The 22437-nt window shown below is 40.0% G+C and overlaps 1 protein-coding gene across 4 annotated transcripts; it reads right to left on the reverse strand.

Annotated features, from left to right (window-relative positions):
* Positions 1 to 831: 831 nt before the first annotated feature.
* On the reverse strand, positions 832 to 21894 carry tial1 (TIA1 cytotoxic granule-associated RNA binding protein-like 1). Of its 4 annotated transcripts, none has more exons than XM_036547100.1 (13): positions 21723 to 21894; positions 20249 to 20345; positions 16827 to 16925; positions 15759 to 15813; positions 15191 to 15278; positions 11499 to 11574; positions 11052 to 11160; positions 7021 to 7116; positions 6358 to 6442; positions 5039 to 5162; positions 3488 to 3627; positions 2405 to 2443; positions 832 to 2308 (listed from the first exon to the last, which is right to left on the reverse strand). In XM_036547100.1, the coding sequence occupies exons 1-13, from the start codon at positions 21749 to 21751 to the stop codon at positions 2191 to 2193; spliced, it is 1155 nt and encodes a 384-aa protein (XP_036402993.1). In that variant the 5' UTR covers positions 21752 to 21894; the 3' UTR covers positions 832 to 2190. The 4 variants fall into 4 exon arrangements, with proteins under 4 accessions (XP_036402993.1, XP_036402991.1, XP_036402995.1 ...); XM_036547098.1 differs by having other exon boundaries at positions 16827 to 16976; XM_036547102.1 differs by lacking the exon at positions 2405 to 2443.
* Positions 21895 to 22437: the final 543 nt, after the last annotated feature.

Here is a 22437-nt window from a genome sequence, read left to right on the forward strand (position 1 = left end):
AAAGTGGTGCACACCAATTACAATTAAAACAAACCTTGGCTGAGGAAGGTTAAAGGCCAGAGCCCACTGGGATACAGGAATAATAACACTGTCCAGGACCAGGAGGCCTACCTCAAGCTGCCACACAGCTCCAGGACAGGGCAGAAGCATAGCACAGATTTAGGTTTAGTAAATCTGCTGTCAGAGAAACAGGAAGGGAGTTTAAGGTACAGGCAGCATCCCTGCTGTGCTGAGCAGAGGGACTGGTGTGGAGGTATGATGGTATTTGCTGAAATGGATGCTGAAAAGCTTAAAATTTCATTTAGTATCAAAAGTAATTCCATACATATAATTTCATATTTGTAAATTAAAGTGTGTGCTGGTATATCAAATCAGATCATTAATATATGCATATCATGAGACCTATCTATGAAATGCAATGGCATTCTTTACAGTGTCAGAGTTCATCTGTGTCCTTTTGAACAGACCAGCAACACTTAAATTTATGTACAGCTGTGATTCTTCTTTATATTGAACCCTATCTGGGTCAGTAGTGCTCATTTCTTTTTACTTAACCTCATCTAAGGCTGTAGTTCTTACTTACATTTACATTTATTCATTTGGCAGACACTCTTATCCAAAGCAACTTACAAGTGAAGTAGAATACAAGCAAAAACTATAAGGAGTCAACATTAGAAGCACTGCATGACCAGGTTTCAATGGTTGGCCAGGCAAGGTACAAACTAGCTGGTAAAACGAGCAAGTGTGTTAAACCATTAGATTACTTTTTAAATTTTATTTTATAGTTTAGTAGGAGTTTACATTAGTTTTGAGACATAAGAGGTTCCTTCAGGGGGCACTTAACATTTCCCAAGAACATGATGGTTCCTGGATTAAGAAGATATCATTTAAAAAAAAAAACAAAAAACTGAACACAATCTGGATTCAGTACCAAGTTTCCTCACACTGCGAAAATGGTGAACACACCAACAATTTGATTCCAACTGTCATTTTATTGAGACTTATTTTAAACGGAAGAATTAAAAGGTGCTTAACTTCATTCATCATTCAAACATTGTTTCTTCCATTTACTCAATGCTCAATCAACCCAGAGTAAGCATTTTAAAGACATGCAAAACACCCTCAAAATTATATAACCATATTACCTAGCAGTTACACCCTGTTAACTTAAATGGCACACTTTATTGTGATAAAATTTCAGTAGAAAAAAAATATGGGCTCTAAATCTGAAGATAGAGGGAGAGAAAAGGTAAAGCTCTACGAAGGCGTCCAATCGTCAGATGAAAAGTGGTACAATAATGTTATTAAAATTAAGGCTTCTTAAATTGAACGGATTCAATTTTAGTCACCCCCCCAACCCAAACTCTTATTTGTACTGCATTTTTTGTGAAACTCACATCAATTATGCCACTATACAAGAACTCATGCTTTAAAAACTCTTGCTGGTACCAAAAGGTTATTTACATGTGTAGTTTCTGGGATACCCCTCCCTTTGTTAACTACATTTACATGTGTATACAAATACCAGCATAAATACTTACAGGACAGTTTCATGTTTTAACAAACCAGGATGGGATCTACATCAGGTAGGCTACAGAACCCATGTTCTGAATGCACATATTCGTAAAGATGTTTACACATTGAAGTTTACTTCAGTTTCAGATTAACAGTTCATCACATGTAATGAACAAGCAAAACCAGAGTGTGAATGAGGGACTAAATGGCCCACAGGATAAAAAAAGCATTTACAGTTAATTTACACCGCTTGTTTTCCTGTTGACAGTCTCTGGGGGCAAAACACGTCTCCCTTTATCTCTGCTCTAGGAAAAAAAAAAATCCAGATGCATTTTATATTCTACTATATCAAAGCGTGAAAATTCAGACAAAATTTTCAAAAAGTTTATTTTTTTTTGCATGACAATTTTGCTAAATAAAAGCAAAATCTCGGCACCACCACCCCCACTCCCCCACCCTCCTTCTCACCCACCTTTGAAGATAAGAAAAAAAAGACATTCACTTCCTGCACCAAAAGTAAAGCTCGCTGTTGTTTCAGATCTGTTGAATTCAAAATAAATACTCTTTCCAGATATAGACATGCAGGCGTAGTTGTAGAAGGCCATGGGCCGCCTGGCATTCTGGGACTGAAAGCGGACTGTGTGTTCTGACGCTGGTGTGTGTTCGCCCATGCTGTCACTGCGTTTGGTATCCAGCCATGCCGTAGCCCGCCTGGCTGGGCAGCACTGGGGCCGGCTGGGTCTGCGCTGGCTGTGCAGGGAAGCCCCCCATCCAGGCAGGGGACTGGGACTGCCTGTAACAGAGGCACACACATACACACGGGTCAGGCTTTGCTGGCTGGCTGCAGTGGTGGAAGGCTGAGGGCTTACTGACACTGCGTGTTCATCACCTTGACATGTTCTGTGCTGCTGCAGCCAGGACGGAGTCCCTGCAAATCAGATTTTACAGCTCAGTGCCAGTCACGGAGAAGCATTGTTACATCATCACCAAGGGCCAGCTGCTGAGGCAGACCACCATGCACAGGCTCTCAGTGAGGGCCTGCACCATCTTCAGCAAATCTCCCTTCCCTGCTATACCTTAGCTTGTGTCTTACATACACATGCTCATAAATCAGGGCCTAAGTCAATGCATGAATTTGGCATACATACTCATATTTGCGTATACAACATAATTAAAATATAGAAAGCAATTTTGCTATATGAATTATATTGAGTTCATCTGCAGATTTAGAAGTCATGTAGGCTGATATCATTCTCTGACTATGCTCCCATAAAGACTAAACTGCAACTATACACTGAATACCAACAGAAACACTGCTGTTTAGGCACGTATATTTTTGGAAAACAGAGGATACAGATTAAGTACTTGTTGCATAAGCACCACAACACCTCATTAATTGTTACAACCGTTACAATCGTTATAGCACCTCTCCAAGATCAACATCATCATCATCATTTTCACACGGTCAGTTCCTTTGGCATGGTGTAGTGACATCCTTCCAGATGTTGGCCTACCGCTGCTGGAAGGGCTTTATGTGCCACAACTTGCCAGGTTAGAACACCCCCAATGATTAGCGATAGTCTGCTACCTCATGCAACACAGAAGCAGGGCTTTCTGCAGACGAGTGAGTTTCATTTCTCTTTTGAATCTTCCATTTTTCCCTCTTGATTTGGACAAGGCTTGATTTTCAGCAGGTTAACTCATATCCTCACCTAAGGCCTGATCACTTCTCTGACCAATGAGGTAGCACTTATGCAACAGTCACTTAAGCATTTCATTATCATTCATGAGCATGGTGTTTCTAGGCAATATATAAAACAATGGCAATGAAGTGAAGATACATGAAAGTACAATTATGGAATTATGGGATATATGGAATTGTTTGAATACATGTGGAAGATATATGTATATACACACTTGTGTGTATATCCGCACCTTTGTTGAATATAAATGAGGAAAGCATGTGACTTACTCCACACCGAATCCTTGCTGGTTCCATGCCTGTCCATACATCCCGTAAGATGGTACCTGCCAGCCATTGGTCATATACTGTCCATACTGCTGTGGGTTACCATACATTTGGCCCCACTGGCCCCACTGACTGTACTCCACCTAAGCAAAACACCACAGAATATTACTTTCTTACGCTTCTCACTAAATACTGCATGACTCTGTATAAACACTATATTACTCTCTGTATAAATATTGTATGGCTGAAATATATAAACACTACATGTATAAACACCATAATATTCACTAGATACTGTATATTATGTTGTGGAAGAAATTCCTGTAGACCCATTAATTATTTTTAATCTGATACAGGCAAGCCTTCTGTTGTTTTAGGCATACGTGACTAATGTGGCTTCTGCTCACTCCCCTTAAACAGTTAAATATTAATCAAATTTCCTTTCAAGTATGACACCGTGTGCGCTATCTTTCTAGCTTATTTATGGGGCATTGTTATCTTATTCTTGTGATATTGGGTATCCAGTTTTTCTTCTTTTGTTAGGATGTTCCCAACATATGTATCCTGTCACGATTACTTTACTCAGTCTTTTTTCATTTTTTAAACTCCAGGATAGAATATATATTCGACCTTGTCTATGCTTGAGATAGAGAATTGCAACGCTCTGTACTTCTCTCAATTTACAATTTGCAATTTGGTATTTCGCAGACGCTTTTCACCCAAAGCGACTTACAATTAGTGCAGTTCTCTCCATGACATCATGCAATAAAGCTTGATCCCGACTGAAGTCTCCAATTGTCTGAGAATTATTCAACATATGTAAACACTACGTTTCTCACTAAAACTATGTTTTTTTATCTAAACACTGTATCACTGTCTATACTGTATGAGTCTCTATGTATAAACTCTACATTTCTCACAGAATACTGTCCAACTCTGTATGAACACTATATTACTCTGTATAAATATGGTATGACTATCATTTTCTGTATATAAATACAGTATTACTATACATAAATACTACATCACTCTCTGCATAATACTAATAATACATTCCTCATTGTATGGAATTGTCTGAGACAGAAATGGCATTCAGAGAAAACATAGTAGTAGCTGGTTCAAGCCACAAACAGGCTAAATCACTACAGGCCTTATACATGCCTCAAATGGTTGCTAAGAGTTGACTGTGAGTCCTTTGGATAGTTGGCCTCTGCACACTGAAATGGAATATGCTGCAGACTGTGCAGTGTGTTCAGGGGCCTTTAGATCACGTGCCAAGAGAACGTGGAGGCCTGACAGTATCCTACACACACACGGAGAGTACATTAATTGCACCTCCACAAATGATCTGAATGATAGTCTTTCAATGAAGGAGCTACTCATTAATTCATGGATTGTCCCAGTGAGAACCCATGTTTCTTAACATTTCTTCATCAGCTGTCAATAATTTTTCTCTAATGTCTTCTGGACAGGGCAGTATTGACTAGCAGAAGAAGTGAAACACTCTGAGGCCTTGACTGAGTGAGATTAAGAGTTCAGAGTGCAGCTCTCCACCTGCTGGAAGCTCTTTGCCATGTCGGGAGACTCCTTTCCCCAGTAGCATTTGACAACGTGGCCTTCGATAGTGGTTCCGTTCACTGAGACAATGGCATGGGCGGCACTTTCATGGGAGGAAAACCTACCGAGAGAGAGCATCTGTGAACAGCAGAGTAATGATGTCAGAGCATTAAACACTATGAGCACCACAGAGAGGTTGGTGCATTGTAAACATGCTAACCAGTGGTTGTGACTCAAGGACTTTGGCCTGGCTTTTTGGGAACCCATTATCCAAACATAAGCCTAAACAAGGAAATTAACTCCTAGAGACATGACACTTGGGCTACCTGCCAATGATAGGCACCGCCAAGGCTGGCCAAGGAAATCTGGGGGAGTAAATCTTGCTACAGGTCTCTGCCAAAATCCTTTCCATGCCAGCTCTATTTTTTGTTTTGGTTTCATTCTAGCCCTTTGTCACATATATATGTGCACCTTTTATGTTAGGGCAGGGAAGTCATTTAGATATAGTCTATTCACTATAGGAACAGACACACTCCTCTCTTCCCGTAACATCATAACATATCTGCAGCCTCTCTCCCCTAACACACCTGCAGCCCATAACAGAGCTGCAGCCTTTCCCTCCCAACACATCTGAAGCCTCTCTCCCCCAACACATGTGCAGCCACTCTGCCCCTAACACACCTGCAGCCCGTAACACAGCTGTAGCCTTTACCCCCAACACACCTGCAGCCTCTCTCCTTAACACACCGGCTGTCAGAGCAGCCATCTCCACCCCCAAGCCTGAGGACACCTTCACATGAGCAGAGCTGTGACCTTGTACCGCCAGGTTCCTCCTTCAGACACCTACACCTGGATTTCTACAGAATCATGTTAACTTATTCCTCATCTCCCTGTCACTTTGCTGCATATGTAGGCCTATATCCTGCAACTCCTCACCTAAATCTCTCCTGTATATTCAACAGTGCTCTTCCTGACTGGCATATCCACTCGAGCTGCCCAACACCATATTCACAGAGTGCATAGAGCAGCTCAATTTAACCTACGGAGTTTATGCCAATTACACAAAGGCTCGGACCAGAGCTGATGCCTACAGCAAGAGAAAGGAATGAGAGGAACCATTTGGAAAGTTAGCCATCTTGGTTACACAGCATCATCTCCCTTCCCTACTACTTTTAATATTTAGCACACAACTGTAATACGGAGATGATTTAAGAGAGAAAACAGAGCTACATCAGCAGAGGGAACTGAAACCAAATTGGTAAAAACAAAAAAAAAAAAACAGTCCTTTTACAACTGAGCATGTGAGGGCGCTGTACCTGATGAATGAATATCCCTTCTCTGGAAAAACTCTGATTTCCATTATTTGCCCAAAAGGTGAAAAGGTCTGTCGCATGAGTTGCTCTGCAGAATAGGGAGGTAATTAAAATACAATCAATATTTTTACATTTAAAAATGAACACAATTTTAAAATGCAATTAAATATCATTTGTTACTGGTATACAGTCTATTGTTTGTTTTTCATTTTAACTGTTCAGAGAGGTACTAATAATAATTAGCAGATTTTCATTTCCATCCCCACTGGAAATTGTTTTCAGCATTGATATATTGATGATGTTGCCACACTAGGGCCAATTAAAAAATTAAATTAAATAATAATAAAGTGTACATTCTTGCCATTTACCCAAAATACTTCATTTATGGTTTTAAATGTTCAGCCTGTCCAGATGTACCCCTATAAAATGCTAATCCATGCCAGTGAGTTAGAATGAGTTAGTGCAGGACTGTGTCAGGTCTGAATGCTTTCATAGGCAGAAACCATACCAGTATGTGAATGTTTACGTTGGAAGTCATTAAATGCAATTTCCATAGCGCGGCTACAGACTGCATCATATCATGACCCTTTGTCAAGATTTTACTCCCTGGCACTCCAGTGTTAAACTGGCAGTACCAACAGATGAAAATATGAAAAGGGAACTTGCCTGATAGTCCTGACTGAATACCCCCACAGTAGACAGTGCAATTCTGTGGACTTGACTGGTTCACCACATCCTCAAATCTCAGCTGTTTGGAGCTGCCTGGAACCATCAAAGAAATAAGCACGAATTACACCTTTATCCATGCCAGACATTCAGTGGGTGAAACCACCTAATTTCCAGAACCCATTAAACCCTCTGTCTAAGAATGTCTAACAAAGTAGGCAATATAGTACTCGGGCAGCAGCCAGTCCCTTAGGTACACCAGTCAGTCTCTAACATCTGATTGATCAAACTGACACCAAGAACAAAATTTGATTTAAAAAATGTGAACAGGTGGAATTCTCTTGATAATCAGTATATACCTATAATAAATAGTATGTTTTCACATGAAAATATGCAAATCTAACATCTTCAAACTTTCCACAAACTAATAATTAGCCCACTCACTGAGTGAAAAGGCAACCAGTCATTTACTGCATTTTTCTTTATTCAGTGGCCAAACATCAGTGTAGATATTTACACAAATAAACTGAAGCTTGGTTAGCAAGCCAATAATTCAAAGCACTAAAAATGAGTTCTTTATTTAGTAGTAATTTATACTGCCTAAACCTAATACATAATGAACTACTCACTAACATATCATAAGCAACCTTTCACTTTCATTTTAAGCACTCCACACCTAACTGTTATTAACTGCCAATTATGCATTTAAGCAGCACCAACCACTGAACCCATGAAGGGCAAAATGCATGCCTACCACCACTATGTTTCACAGTACAGCTGCCACAGTACACCACGGCTCAAATGCCTTCAGAGGATAGCTGTACCAAACTAACACTATCCCAGTATCTCAGGTCCCACGCAAGTCCCCAGGTTCGAGAGCAGAGTGGCAAGGGGACCAGGCCAACTAGCTCATAGATGCATTCTGGGATAAGTACTTTGCACTTGGATTTGGAGCGTTAAGATTGGATGGCTAGGAAAGGTAAGCCAAAGGCTGAATTGAACTATGTATTAAAGGATGGAACACTATTCCCAAACTGGATGAGACACTTGAATGGGCATGAATTATCCAGTAATGAAACTGTTACGGTGTGGACATGATAGTAATGACGACTTTCTGGAGTGGACATTATGGTAATGAAGACTTTACTGAGTGGACATTATTACAGTGAAGAGGCCTTTCTAGTATTGATGCTTTGGTAATCAAAGGCTGCAGGAAACTCACATGTATACCTATAATATACCACTGCATATGACAACATATACCACAGTACATGAGAACAACATCCTGCAGAATGGAACCTTCAGAGAGTCCTCTGGCAGGACTGGAAAAGCAACCAAGCAATGGGGGTGCAGCATGGTATTTGTGCATGCATTTCTGACCGTGATGTGTAGAGATGTGTGTTGAATATTTCATGCTTAGGATTTATTCTTTTGATTGACTGTGGTTCCTTGAAGGTACATTTTAAAAAATAATCATTCACAGTAGTGATACACAAAGTCCACATGTATAAAACTGACAGTTTGCTGGTTTAATGTTGTGACAGCAGCTGCTCAGTAAACAGTCTTTAATCCAGAATTTTGCAAAGGTTTCTAAAACATATGAGTTTTTAACATTAGGAGCAGTGTCACAGGTGGCTGGCATTATCTTTGACTCCTCTCACCTTCAACACCAAAGCAGGATATTATGCAGAGCCACACCAGAGCAGCTTACCACACAGATCTGCAGCCAAACTACTGTCAAAAGAGCCTTTTACAACATGAGATACCTGCGCTCCTATCACATTTAAGCATTTCATTTATACAACACAGCAGAGAGAAAAAACTTTTTTCTCTGCCAGGGCACGCCACAATGCAGATGAGGTGACGCTGGGTGAACTGTGGCTTCACTTCTCATGTTAGGGAGATTTCATTCTCAGAGGCTGATGGCACCAGTGCACTAGTTCTCAGTCAACTACCAGGGACATCCTTTCTTCACGCTGCTGCTGCTGTTTTTTCTGATCTGGACTTCCATGTTCTTTTAAGTCTGTGCCTTTTCATAGCCACAGCCTCTTGTCCACCTCTCTCATCAGCAGCTGCAGTATATACTTCCCCCTGGTATTCTGCCCATTTTTATTCTTTCTATGTTCAATTCATTCTGGTGTTAGTAACTGCCTTCTTATGCCAATATCGGTGGTGGCTGGTGCATCACTGGCTTCATTTTCACTGGGTTCACCCACCGTTGACTGCTGCACCTGGATTGGACATCAAAATGAGGGTCATTGAAAAGGTTTATATATTAAAAAAAAAACAACACATTGTTATGGAACATTCTGATGTGATAAACCTTGTATTGGATGGTCTCTTGATGTTCATGAAAAAGTATAATGTAAAAAATACTGAATGAACATTATCTATTAAGTAATCTTATAAGGATTCTATACAGCAATCGTGTTGAGCCTGATGAGCAGTTACTGAAGCATGGTGTTGTGGTGCAGCGTGTACAAGGACACACACAGAGGCATGTGGAAAACAGTCACAAATTATTTTGCTAAATTCAGACCAGTTGCACCTTTTAAGTTGGATGGCTATCACAGTGAGCTCACTAAACTTTCAGCTAATTAAAGGACACATTGCGTTGAAAGAGAAATGTTTACAGTAAAATATATGATCAGTGATGCAATTGCTAGCAAGCAAGTTAATTAGCTAGTTACTGAGGTAACATGGTACCTAGCTATTAGCAACATACAGCTAACTGAAATGTGTTATCTAGTTAGATACTGATAGCTAGTAATGGTACAACACATTCATAAGGACAAGCTATACAAAATTAGACTGTACAGTTACTTACCTTGGTTGCTGACGTGTGTCTTGGGGAATAGCACCAGCATCTCCACATTAATGCAAGCTAGATCCAGGTCAGGGGATCTCCCTGTACATCGAAGGAGTGGAGGAAATCGTCTGGTGCCACACAAGGGTCTGTCCCCCAAAATTGCATCCAACTTGTCAAAATACGAGCACTATATCTGATTTGATTTTTATGTCTCTAAGCATCTCTGGCCCTCTAATCCTGTTGACACATTTTCTTAACCCTGAACGTGAGCATTTGGGCAAGACACTCTGATGCTCTTCTCAATTGTATGAAGTTCATCTCTGATGTCAGCAAAGGTTTGGTTAGAATTTCTTCATCAGACAAGCATGTAACTGCACCTCCTGCTTCCCAATTAACCCTGCAACATGTGTTGACATCTCTCCACCAGTACCTCCCGTTCTCCCTGTGTTAATGTCAAATCTGGGCTTTGTTTCCTTGTTGGAAACGAGATAAAAATGTCCTCACATTTACACGTATCATTTCCCAAAAGAACCAACCATTTCCCAAACTATACCAAGCTAATGAATCAGATGTGCTGAGTCAAGGTTGCAAATGTTTTTTGTTCCTTTAAATACAGCCAATAAATTTAAGCCCTTCATGAGAAGATGCTTTTGCAAAATGAAGGAAACATGGTGGAACCATCTTATACATACACACAGACATACATATAAATCTAAAAAATGTCTGCTACGGCATGTGAAACAGGCATTCATTTTAACAGGGTGCCTACATTTTTAGGGTACTCCTAACATGCTTACAAACATTAGCTTAGCCCCATTTATTAAGGCCACAACAAAGCCCATATGCTGTCCTTGTGCTGTAGGCACTTTTGGCTGTAATAATGAAAGTTAGTTGAAAACCAGTACACACTCTTAACCATACTGTTGCTGGCACATAGCTGCTGCTGTTCACCTGAGCAGGTTTGTCATCTGTACTATTTCCCAGTATCAAGCAACATGAATAGCCTGAATTGTAACTGTGTGGATGTAGTGTATGTGTGCATGATAACAAAACTCCAAACCAGCACTACTGACATCCTACACAGCTTCAGACAATATCTAAGATTCCGCAGTGTGCTCTGCCATGCAGGACAGGACTGAGGAATGTTCCAGAGGGAAGGAAAAGGAGGCAGCGGAGACTCAGACACAGGTGCTTGCGAGATGGCAGGTGGCCCAGCACTCACTCTCTTGTATGTTCTTGGGGGCCGGGGGCTTGCGAGTTGCCCAGTTGGTCCTGATCTGCCTGCCTCCCAGCCACTGTCCCCCCATGTGCACAATGGCGTTCTCTGCATCCTGCCAACACAACAGGAGAGGATTCAGACCGCGGGAGCTGAAACACTGCTTACCGGGAGACATCTGTATGAAATGGTGTCACCAGCAGGCAGGAGACTAAGGCAGAAAAGCCATTCAGCTATGAAATCTCCCACACATTTCCAACACACCCACTTTTCCTGCTTTTCTGTATTTACGCAGTTTGTTTTAATGAAACTTTAACCTAACAAAGTACTAAGAAATAAAAAAATCACTGAACTGGTATGTCACCGTTTTTCTGTCTTGTCCTTGACCTTTTAATCACTAAGCAATAAAAAAAAAAATCACCTTTATTTTATGTTCCTGAACCGGAGGCTTACCAGTTTGTTATAGAAGGACACAAATCCATACCCCTTAGATTTTCCCGTGGTCATGTCCTTCACAACACGAGCATCTCTGAAAGAGATTATAATCTTTATCAGACCGTTCACTTCCTGCAAGAGAAAAATAAAAAAGGAACCACACACACTGTACTGAACATCATCTTAACCAAGATCAGATTAAAATATCTGCCTACAGCTAGTTCAATTTATGAGAATTTTTTTAAACTGATAAGCAAAACTGAAGTTGAAAACAAATTAAACATGCAACCTACACTACTATAAAATTCAAGGCTTTTTGTTAAGGGAAGATGTTCCTTTATCACTTAACAGTCTACTATACCAAATACAATGTAATAGACACTGAGGTTAAGGTTTATAAATCAGAACATCAATACTTCTTACTTCGTTTGCCATGCATTCATAAGTTCAGCAAATGGTGCTCATCCTACCAATAAAAATATACAGAAATATATCAAAGAGAAAAAAGGAATTAAAAGGCATACATGGCCTGTTAACAGATTTCTTTATTTTTCCTGGTCAATTCTTTACCACCAATATGGAGTTTGGGAAGCTGCAAATTTTGGAAAAGTGACATTTTCAGAATTTTAGGAGAGGAGAATGAAACTATTAACAATCCTAGGCAAACCATTATGAAACATCAATTTTACACAATGAGAAATAGTGGAAATATTGCTAAAATCTGAACTACATTATGTAAAAATGAAATATTGCAATACAGTTGAAGAGTATTTGAAGAGAAATAAAAAGAAAGGTCTACGACTGAGTTTCATGTGTGCACAGTGCCTCGCTGTCTTCAAGATCCTGTCCATTCCTAAAAGCAATTCTGTAAAATAACCAGAATGCTATTACTCAATACAGACTCCAAAAAACTTAGCTGCTGAGGTTTACACAGACAATTAGACTACCTTCACATGCACATTTTGCATTCAAATCTACTTACCACATTGAAATTAACCAACAACCATGAGAAAAGGAAGAGAACTGATTGAGTGCATGTATTTCATGAGAGAGCAGTTACACTATGCAGTGCAGTATGGTAAGAACCCTCTGCCTCATGGCAGACAATTAGGGATGACAGTGACCTAAGAAGATTTTAACTTGGGAAACCATGTCCATTAGACTGGTTCTGAAATGTTCTATGTGTGGCTACTGTTGAAGATTAACTTGAACTAGGCGATATAGCCGTCGCAATATATCGAATAGCATTTCACATGGCTTTGGAAAACTGGAGGTGTGTTCCCACATCAGGTATGAGTAAAAGGAAAACAATACGGGAAGAAACCTAATGCCACATACTGGGGATAGCTGTTATTGCGTTAAAAATAGCTATTACACTATTACAGTTTGGCATTTAGCAGATGCTCTTATCCAGAGCGACTAACATTGGTTACAGTTTTTTTACAATTTTATCCTTTACATACAGCTGGATATTTACTGAGGCAATTCTGGGTTCAGTACCTTGCCCAAGAGTACAGCAGCAGTGGCCCAGTGGGGAATCGAACCGGCAACCTCGCGATGGCTATATCACCCAGCCCTAACTTGAACCATGCTACCTTTGTACCTTCGTAAATGTATTCATTACCTGCATTTCACAGAAGTACTAAAGCAACGACTAAGATTCAAATTCACTGTTGACTTCCTCGTGTATTAACAAAAAGTTAACTTCAGTTAACATGTAATGGCTGAATATGAGTGACTTTTGTCAATATGATTTTCTTGGTTTGTGTTATCTATACAATTTTTTTGTCAACATACCAAAACTCACATGTGGAAAACATATACTGTCAGTACATTAACATTTGCAAAAACTAGGTCTACTATTTGGATCAGTGATATCAAAATAAAGGTACAAAAACAACCTGGATTCCATCAATTCACATAAACAAACTCATTTATTGAAGCGAAGCTACCCTATGTTTCCTACACTCCTTCATGTAAGGGCCTCATCATTTCCCATGTTAACAGTGTGCACATGGTGTGCTCTTTCAAGCTTTGTGTCCTGTAGTCCAGCTGACTTACACAGTACATGTCCTGCACTTATAACTTGATTGTTTTATATGCTGAAAATGTTTACTGCTAAGATGTTATTTCTTTCTGCACAATACAATATGGGTTCAAATGGTAGGCTTATGAATTTATGAAGAGCAACCCAACCAATCTGAAGCAGGCACACATCTGAATGCACACACACACACAAGCGCGCACATGCACACTCACACGAGTGCTATAACTAACATACAAAGTAAGGTCACGTGACATGAACTTTGATATTGTAGATGCAAATGACAATGGAGAAATGTTTGCAATTGGCCGCTGTGCATTTTAATTTGAGTTACATGTGTATAAGCTCTACCCAGCAGAGCAAAGCAACTGCCAAAATGAAAGTGGTGAAGAGAGATCAGTGACAGTTTGTAGGTAGGTAGCTGTCAGGGTGCTGCCGAGCTGCAAGTGAAGGTGGACGTGCCTATGGCTTTCACGGCATCTATCTTTAACTGCTTACACAGAGGTTGTTTTGAACTTTTAGTGAGCTACTGTTACTGGGCCTGCATCTGAACAGCAAGAAAGTCATACAATATTCTTCCCTTTACGTATCCAAGGTAATGTTGCATGTTAGCCAGATGGTCAAAAATTATTAACCAGCTTGGGAACATTATAGGTAAGTTCACTATCATTGTTCATGAAGTAGGCAGCTGGATTTATCTTCTGTCAACAAAAGATTTCAGATGGTCTTTCACTCAACCCTGTAGCAATGTAGCAACATACTCTGCTGATGGCAAAACCAGGAGCTACGCTTTAAATAAATATGAGCCACCTGAAAGAGGCAAACTCAAGGTTACAGACTCTCAGGAAGGCAGCATCCACTTGGTCCTTGGTTCAGGAGAAGCCAGTTATAAGTTGTATCTGGTTGATAGGGCCGAGATCATAACCAAGGACTGAATGTTATCAGACCCATGACAAAATTATGCACTCCACTATGCTAATGATGATTACCCTGTACATTCCAGCAGCCTATAATTTGATGGGTTAGCTAGCAAGCTACATTTTGCTAGTTAGTTGTCTAAGCAATTAGCTAAAACAACTAACTTCAAAGAATGTGTCACATGTGCACCACTGCACGTGTATGGAGCATGGAAAATTAATGATAACCAAGGACTGACTACGGCTGTCAAACAAGCAAGCAACAGCACAAGAAAAAAATGCTCCAGTGCTTAAAACTAATAACTAATGCTGCATGGTTACATTCAGTGACTGAGATAGCTACAGAGGCACACTCTCAAGACAGAAGAGCTGACAAAGATACGTCTTCTCCAACTTCACCTGCAGTTGGTGCCAAATTAACTTGGCTTTTGCTGTAATCATGAATTACAATGCCATTCGATGAACTAAGTATCTGCTTCATAAATAAAATCATAATGTGACAGTATAAACACACATTAGTACTGTATATACAGAAATTCCTTTTAATTAGGATGCTGAATAACCTGTGAGAGCAAACTAAATGTTTTAACATATCTTTTTTGATTCAATGATTTGTGAGAAACAAAAAGCTTTAAATGATAAAGAAAATAAATGATCATGAAAGAGAATTTTCCATAATGCATTAGATTTTCATAATACAGAAACATTATGGCACCTAAAATAACCTTAATATTAAACTTTACACTTACGAGATTTTACCAAAAGGGGCAAAAGCAGCTTTGATATCCTCTGTCGTTATCTCAGGACTTAAGTCTCCAACAAAGACATGGAAGTGATCTGAAACAACCAAACCAACAGTCAGAGAAAACAAAAAGACAATGAAACACTTAAACTGCATCAGTCCTCTTAATCTTCTGTCACTACCGGACCACCATATTTGAATATAAAAAAAATGGCACCACACAAGCATTAACACAAGCATTAACGTATATATGCCCCTTTACTTACATGACAGCAAGGCCCTTCCTCCCTATATCATTCACTGTAAGTAACTTTGCTTCAGTGATACCTTGTTTTTACCAGTTTCTGGCAGTTGTGAATGTGAATGGAGACAAGCTGTGACCTGCCCTTGGCAGGCTCATTCCATGCAGAGGAGCATATTGCAGTCTGACGCCCGAATGAGCACATGCGCACCCAGATGCAGTCCTGTCTACAAATGTCCGAAAGAAGACAAAGCCTCCGCCCACTTTATCCCTTCGAGTATTTCTGAATAGCTGCTGTGAGACTCAGAGTGTGTGGGTGTGGGGGCAGACTTACTGGATGTGTCTTTCTTCTGGCTGCTTGGAGTGGTGGCCCAATTAACCTTCACCTCCTGAAAACAGAACATTGTCAGAGAACTGACGTTTCCACAGAGACCAATGCACTCCCCACAGTTCTAAGTGACGTTGTGATGTTTCAGAAAACATCACAACAAATAGAGGTCACTCATGGTATTATTCAAATAGATGGTTTTATGTTTTTTTGGGCTCTTTATATTTCTCCAACTTTGAATTCCTTCACCTCAAACAGCACATTCTGATCTTTTTTAATTGCTTTTAGATACTGAAAGTAGAGGAGGTGGTCACACTCTTGCAAAATGATTCCCACAAGGCATTGGGAGGGTGCAGGGCACTCAAACTGCAGAAAAAGTCTAATATTGCCTTTTAGGGCTTTTAACTTTGATTTCTATCACAAGTCAATTTACCTCCTAAACATCATTTTTAAGCTTACTGTCAGTTTATTCTTTAAGATTTAAGAGTGATTATATAATGAACACCATCTTTTTCATAACGGTTTAAATGAATACACTAGAAATAATGGGAAGCAAAAAGTATGCCTTTCATGATTAAAACAATTACTGAAAGTAACATTGTAATTTTTGCCAATTGAAAGTCTGACCATTCCTATCTTTCCCAGTAGCAGGCAGCGCCTTCATCTAATTACAATGGTGTTCCAATGTGCTCTCACACTGTTACAACGTAACTCAAGAATCTTGTGAGAAATGTTTCAGAAAAGTTCATCTCACTGTGCCAGCACAGAGATATTAGGAGCCCTGCACTGCATTTGTGTGGAAATACCACATAAAATAGTGTGAACTATGTATCTGAAAGAAGCATGTCTGATCACACACACTCAATACATGATTCAGTAAATATGTTTGCCATGAAATAAATGTTCTGGTCATCTCCACCTGTACAACACATTTACCTCTATAGTCACATAGCTTGTACACTGCTTCTTCCCTTTGAAATGTGCAGTAAATGCAATTACATAATGGGCAACAAAGGCCTAAAGAGTAAAGACAGAGCCACATGTACAGAGAGGGACTACATGGTAGATATTTACCTTGCCCAGTATCTTCCTCCCATTCATTGCTGCCAGTGCAGCAGCAGCGTCCCTGTGTTCATAGAACTCCACAAAGCAATAAGGGTCATTGCTCGTGTGCTGCAAAACAGAAAATCCAACAGAAGAGTTGACCCCTCTGCTATCGGGTGGCTGAGAAAAAAAAGCCAGGAAAGGATATTATACGACAAGACAGAGCTCAGCATGGAACATCTCTTCAAAATGTGAAAGCACAGAAAATGGTGAACTTTGGGTTTGTTTCTGAAGAGGCAAAGACAGAATGTTTTAGAATGTTTAATTTGTTCACAATGCTCTTTTTTGTTCCACCCGAGCTCTTCAACAGAAAGCAATTAAAACAAACATCACCAAAAGCTATTTAAAGTCACAGTGTTCAATTTGTTTTGTTTTCAGTATACTCTTTCAAGATGAGCTGTCCTACTTCGTAGCTATTTCTGTCATGCTGAAACTATTCTGATGTGACTTTTGTACACGCTGTGCATATTCCAAATGTTTCAGAACTCCTAATGCAACAGAAGAATGAAACATTTACCATTTTCAAACACTGTATCTCTTGAACATAGAGCCATGCAACAAGACTTCTGCAACTATTTGTCAACACCACTCCCCGCGCTCCTTGCAGCACAAAGCCAAATCCTGCAAGGTGAGCAAGTGAAACCTGTTTCAGTGATGGAGCACTGCTGTAAAGCCTGGTCTTCAACAATACAAAGGGTCTGTTCACATGCATAGAATAGCTTGCACGGTCCTGGCAACCTATTCACTGCATTAATAACTATGTAAAAAAAATATCTTAAAGCATTAGTGTCAAATGTACCTTTACCAAATATCCAATGACACCATGTTTTTGCACAAAAAAAATCTCAGCATTAAATAGTTTCTGTAGTCAAATTTATCGATCCCTTTTATAAATGTAAACACCTTAATGAAATCCCCCAGTTGTTGTTCTACTGAAACTACACAAGTCTGTCTTCATAATATGTTTTGTATTTAGGACGAGTCTTGTTGCTCTTCTCTTTAATTTTGTGAAATCCCCAGAACTTACATGTTACTCTAAAACCCCATTCAGACCAGCCTCAACTCCAGAAAAAGACAGCTGTAAAATTACTTTTTGAGTGAAGAGAGAACACAGCAGGAAAAATCCACACATATCACCCTGACATGGCAACCATACACATTCTTTATAACAAGGTATTTTCTGACATAAAACAACTAATTGCAATCAGCCTCAACACCTCAAGAATGCTAAATGTATGTGGGTAAAGCAGTATCAAACAGCAGTTTCCATATTAATTACAATAACCATACATTGTGTAATTTAGAGAGAATCAGTATTTTGTTCACAGAAATACTGAATTTTGCTAATAAATTTTAATTCAGCCCTGATTTGAAGTTGAATAAAAAAAGAAAAAACTGCAGTCAAAGGGGAACAAGGATCATTGTGTGTGAAAATGGGAGAAATTTTCATGACACTTTCATGACACACATGATACATTTTCCTGAAATTCAGTACACTGAAAGGTCCTCTGGAGGAAGGATTTTTCATCTACACTTGACTTCCATACATAAAAGCATCAAAGTTTTCATGACATTTTGGCCCTTGCCTGGTTCATGACCAGACACTAACGTTTGATCTACACATGCCATAAACACAATTTTGCTGTCATCTGAAACCTTACTATGTGATTAAAGAAATGGATGACATGTTCATTTTGCAAAAAAAAAAAAAAAATCATCACACTTCTAGCATTCAAAGGCACCTCAAAGTATTACCAGTACTGTATTTTTGCTGACTGTCTAAAAACTCATAACTGCATTAAAGGACAGCCAATTGGACATTGCGTCAGGAATCTTTCCTGGCACTACTAGCCAATACAGTCACAGATATCATGCAGGACATGTCAATTCAGAAGTGCAATGATTCTACAACTCACATTGCACTGACTACATATCATCATTGCATAAGTAAATAACTTCCCCTTAAGCATTTTAGTGTAATGCCTTACAGACACATGCCAAGGCTATAGTACATACTGCAGTGAGATGGCTCTGAAAAATCAGAAGCAGAACAAGGGAAGCAAAAGCAAACCCTCTGGCAAAAAGCAAATACATGGTCCAGGGCCTTGAAACCAGAAGACATACAGACAATATTAGCTTTCCGGCTACGGAGATTTGTACCTAAAAACAGATCTTGCAGTACACTCTAATGCCGTGTTTCCCAACCCTGCTCCTGGAGGCACACTGTCCTGCATATCTTCTATGTATCCTTGCTGCTTGACAAAATCAGGTGTGCTCAGCTAATCAAAAGTGCCACTGATGAGTCATTTGTCAGTCAGGTAGGTAGAGCAGGGATAGATAGAAGATATGCAGGACGGTGTGCCCTCAGGAGCAGGGTTGGGAAACGCTGCTCTAATGGAAGCTTCTCTAGAGGACAGAAAACCTCTGAGAAAACCAGCCATTCCCTAGATGGCAGATGGCTGAATTACTAATTTGTTAAATTAACAAAACTACTGATAAATTAGATTTATCAGTTCAAGAAAAAGCAGACACGTGAAATACAGCTCCAGCATGAATGTAAGCAGAAGATGCTCTGTAGCTAATCCCATTGTTTCACCTAAAAGAACAGAAATACAACTTACATGGCTTACTTACATAGCTTGTTAGCTACAATGGCCAAACAAAACTAGCTAGTTTGTGAAGGCACCAAGACATATACCAAAGTGAGAGTAAATGAGGGGGGAGCCAACAGACCAGTCACATTCCCCAACAGGGGGTGACGATAGTCTGCAACAGGTAGGCCTGCTACAGCCATGAGGATTACACTCTGCTACCTGATGGCGAAAACACCCTGAGCCAGGAGGATAGCCCTGAGGTACCCTGCTAGCTGATGGTGAATACAGCCTGAGCCAGGAAGATATCCCTGAGGTACTCTGCTGGTTAAGAGGATTACAGACTGGGTCAGGACGACAACCCTGAGGAAGTGCTCTGAGGAGTAAGTATGCAAACACCTCGTCTGTGAAACCAGAGGATGCGACATCTGACAACACACTTCATAGTGAAACACATTTAACAGAACAACTCACTGAATGTGTGTGAGAGACAAAAGTGGAAGATGTGTGCAGTGTTTTATAAGACACATAGCAGGTAACTTAAAGGAATTTCTCATCTTACAGCAGCAACAATTACATAGCCTAGTGGCTGCCTTACTACAAACAAACTTCAAGAATATGAACTAGAGAGAGATGTCTTTCAACAAAACACTGCAATACAAAAAAGGATAATGTAAATTATGCAATCTCTCTTATGCTCATAGATACATATATTCTCTTACACGCAAATATTACTTCATACTATGTAATAGCAGTTATAACATGGAAAAATATTCCCCATGAATGCAAATGAGCACTTACCTCCATAATCATTTTACAACTTTTACAAGGTCCAATCTGGGTGAATAACTGAAGAATTAAAACTTCTGTTACATCTCTTGACAAGTTACCCACATAACTGGAAAACAGAGAAACAACATCATATACCAAACAGCACAACACCAAACAGCAGGGAACAAACAGAACTTTTCTCTCTGGCTCATAACAAAACCACTCATTTTATTCCTGTCTTCCAACAATCTACCTGTGAGTGCTGTTCAACTCTGGAATGAGTGCCCTCGTGGATGAGGTAATTTGTTTAAAGCAATAACTGTTATATATTATGCCTGCTGATTGGAGTGTGTGCATTCTAGACAATGGCTAGGTCTGAGTTGAGTTGATTTTCATTATGAAAGTGCCTAAACGGGTGGTTCTCTGGGCTAACCAAGGGAGTCTCAGACCAGCTCAGCAGTGACACAGAGGAAGAAATGGCAATTTCATCAGAGTCAGACAGTCAAGAGCTCAACTGCACTTGCAACAGGGGCTCTATGAAGCTCCATCTTACTTAATTGTAAATTTTTTTTACCCTTATATGACACCACCTGCTTTACCAAAGCGAATCCAGCTATCGCATGGCAGGAATTAACATCTTGTCAGATAGCTGTAGCTAGCAAGCTAGCTTCCATTCCAAGCATCTTGCACGCTAAATGTAACTTATTTAACTAGCTAGCGAACACAAGTGACAAGATATAACCTGCTCACATGTAACCTATTAAATAACTAATTACACCTTGAAACAGTTTGTGGTCTGAACCAAGGTTAAATACACATTAGTAAGCCGAGTATGAGATATTGTGGTTCCGGCTATCTAGGTAGGCTAACAGTAGTCAGTTGGATAACTAGTGAAGCGACTGAGACCCAAAGCGTTAAAGTCCAGCCCAGTGAGTGGCGTTACGCAGCTAGGTAATTCTTCTCGTATCTTTTATATAGCTAGCTAAGGTTACCTAGTCTAACCAACCACCGTGCACGAACGGTGCCGTGACTCTGTGTGTCACTAGCTAATGAAACAGCTGTGCCTAGCTAGCTAGACCGCTAATTAACTAGCTAGCTTCCTCCTAAAGATGCAAGTAGTAACAACTACTAGTCCAGTGCGTTACAAAATAGCGTGTTTCCAAGCGTAACGCAGTTTAAATCAAGGAAACTAGCTAGCTGCCATTAGCGACCTATACTTAGACTATAGTTATCTACGGTCACTCTGGATAGAATAACTACAATGTAGCTAGCTAGCAAATACATCGCTGTCAAACAGTAGTCATATAACAGATAGCTAACTATCTTATCTAATTTGCTCGCATATGCACAATCTGGATGGCCCGGTCAAAATGAAAGCAGCCACAAACTAGCTATAGCAAACCGCTAAGACTAGCTAGTAGTAGTGCTAGCTGGCATGCTAACTCGCTAGTTAGCTAGCAAGCTATCTTAAGGAACAGGCGTTCATCTCCTGTCTGTTACTTACAGCGTTTTGTGGTGGCTGTCGTCCTCCATGTTCGAATATGATAAATGGTATTATTGTGCACTCCCTGGTTATTTTGTTGATGTAACGTTATAAATGGACACTGATGAGTTTCTTTCCCCGATAAAAAGGTAGAAAATGGCGGAACCCGGCGAGTAAAGAAAGCGAGGACCTGTAATGCGCATGCCTGGCCGGAAGGCCAGAAACGATGACACTTGAACTATCTAGCTAGCTATTATCTAAGTATTTCTAAATTTACAATGTCTGAAAAACCAAGGGAAAACAGAAGGTTTCACAGCCTTCAACCGTCCTATAAGTTCAATAGGAACTGCTCAGTGTTTTGTTATTTGTATGCGAACGGATAAAAGGCTGCATTGGGAGATGTAGTGTGGCTGGAACGTGTATTCTTGATTGACATCGTGACAGGAGGAATAAAAAATACAACCAGATTGTTAATGTTCTGAAATACGGAGCCCCCCTGGTGACATTGGTGGGGAAAATATTATTGCGTGTCCACGAGTTAGTAAGGGGTGGGAATGAGATAGTAATGCATGGCTACAAGATCAATAACTCGTGGCCACGAGTTAATAAGGCGTGGGAACGTGATAACTAAATTGTGGCCACAAGATACGGAATCTGTTGTTTACTCACAACACGGGGCGAGGAATCATGTAGCTAGCTATGGTAGCTAGGTATGTAGGGTAACTGAACATAATAA

The sequence above is a fragment of the Megalops cyprinoides genome, chromosome 15, assembly GCF_013368585.1.
Source record: "Megalops cyprinoides isolate fMegCyp1 chromosome 15, fMegCyp1.pri, whole genome shotgun sequence".
Lineage (NCBI taxonomy): Eukaryota > Metazoa > Chordata > Actinopteri > Elopiformes > Megalopidae > Megalops > Megalops cyprinoides.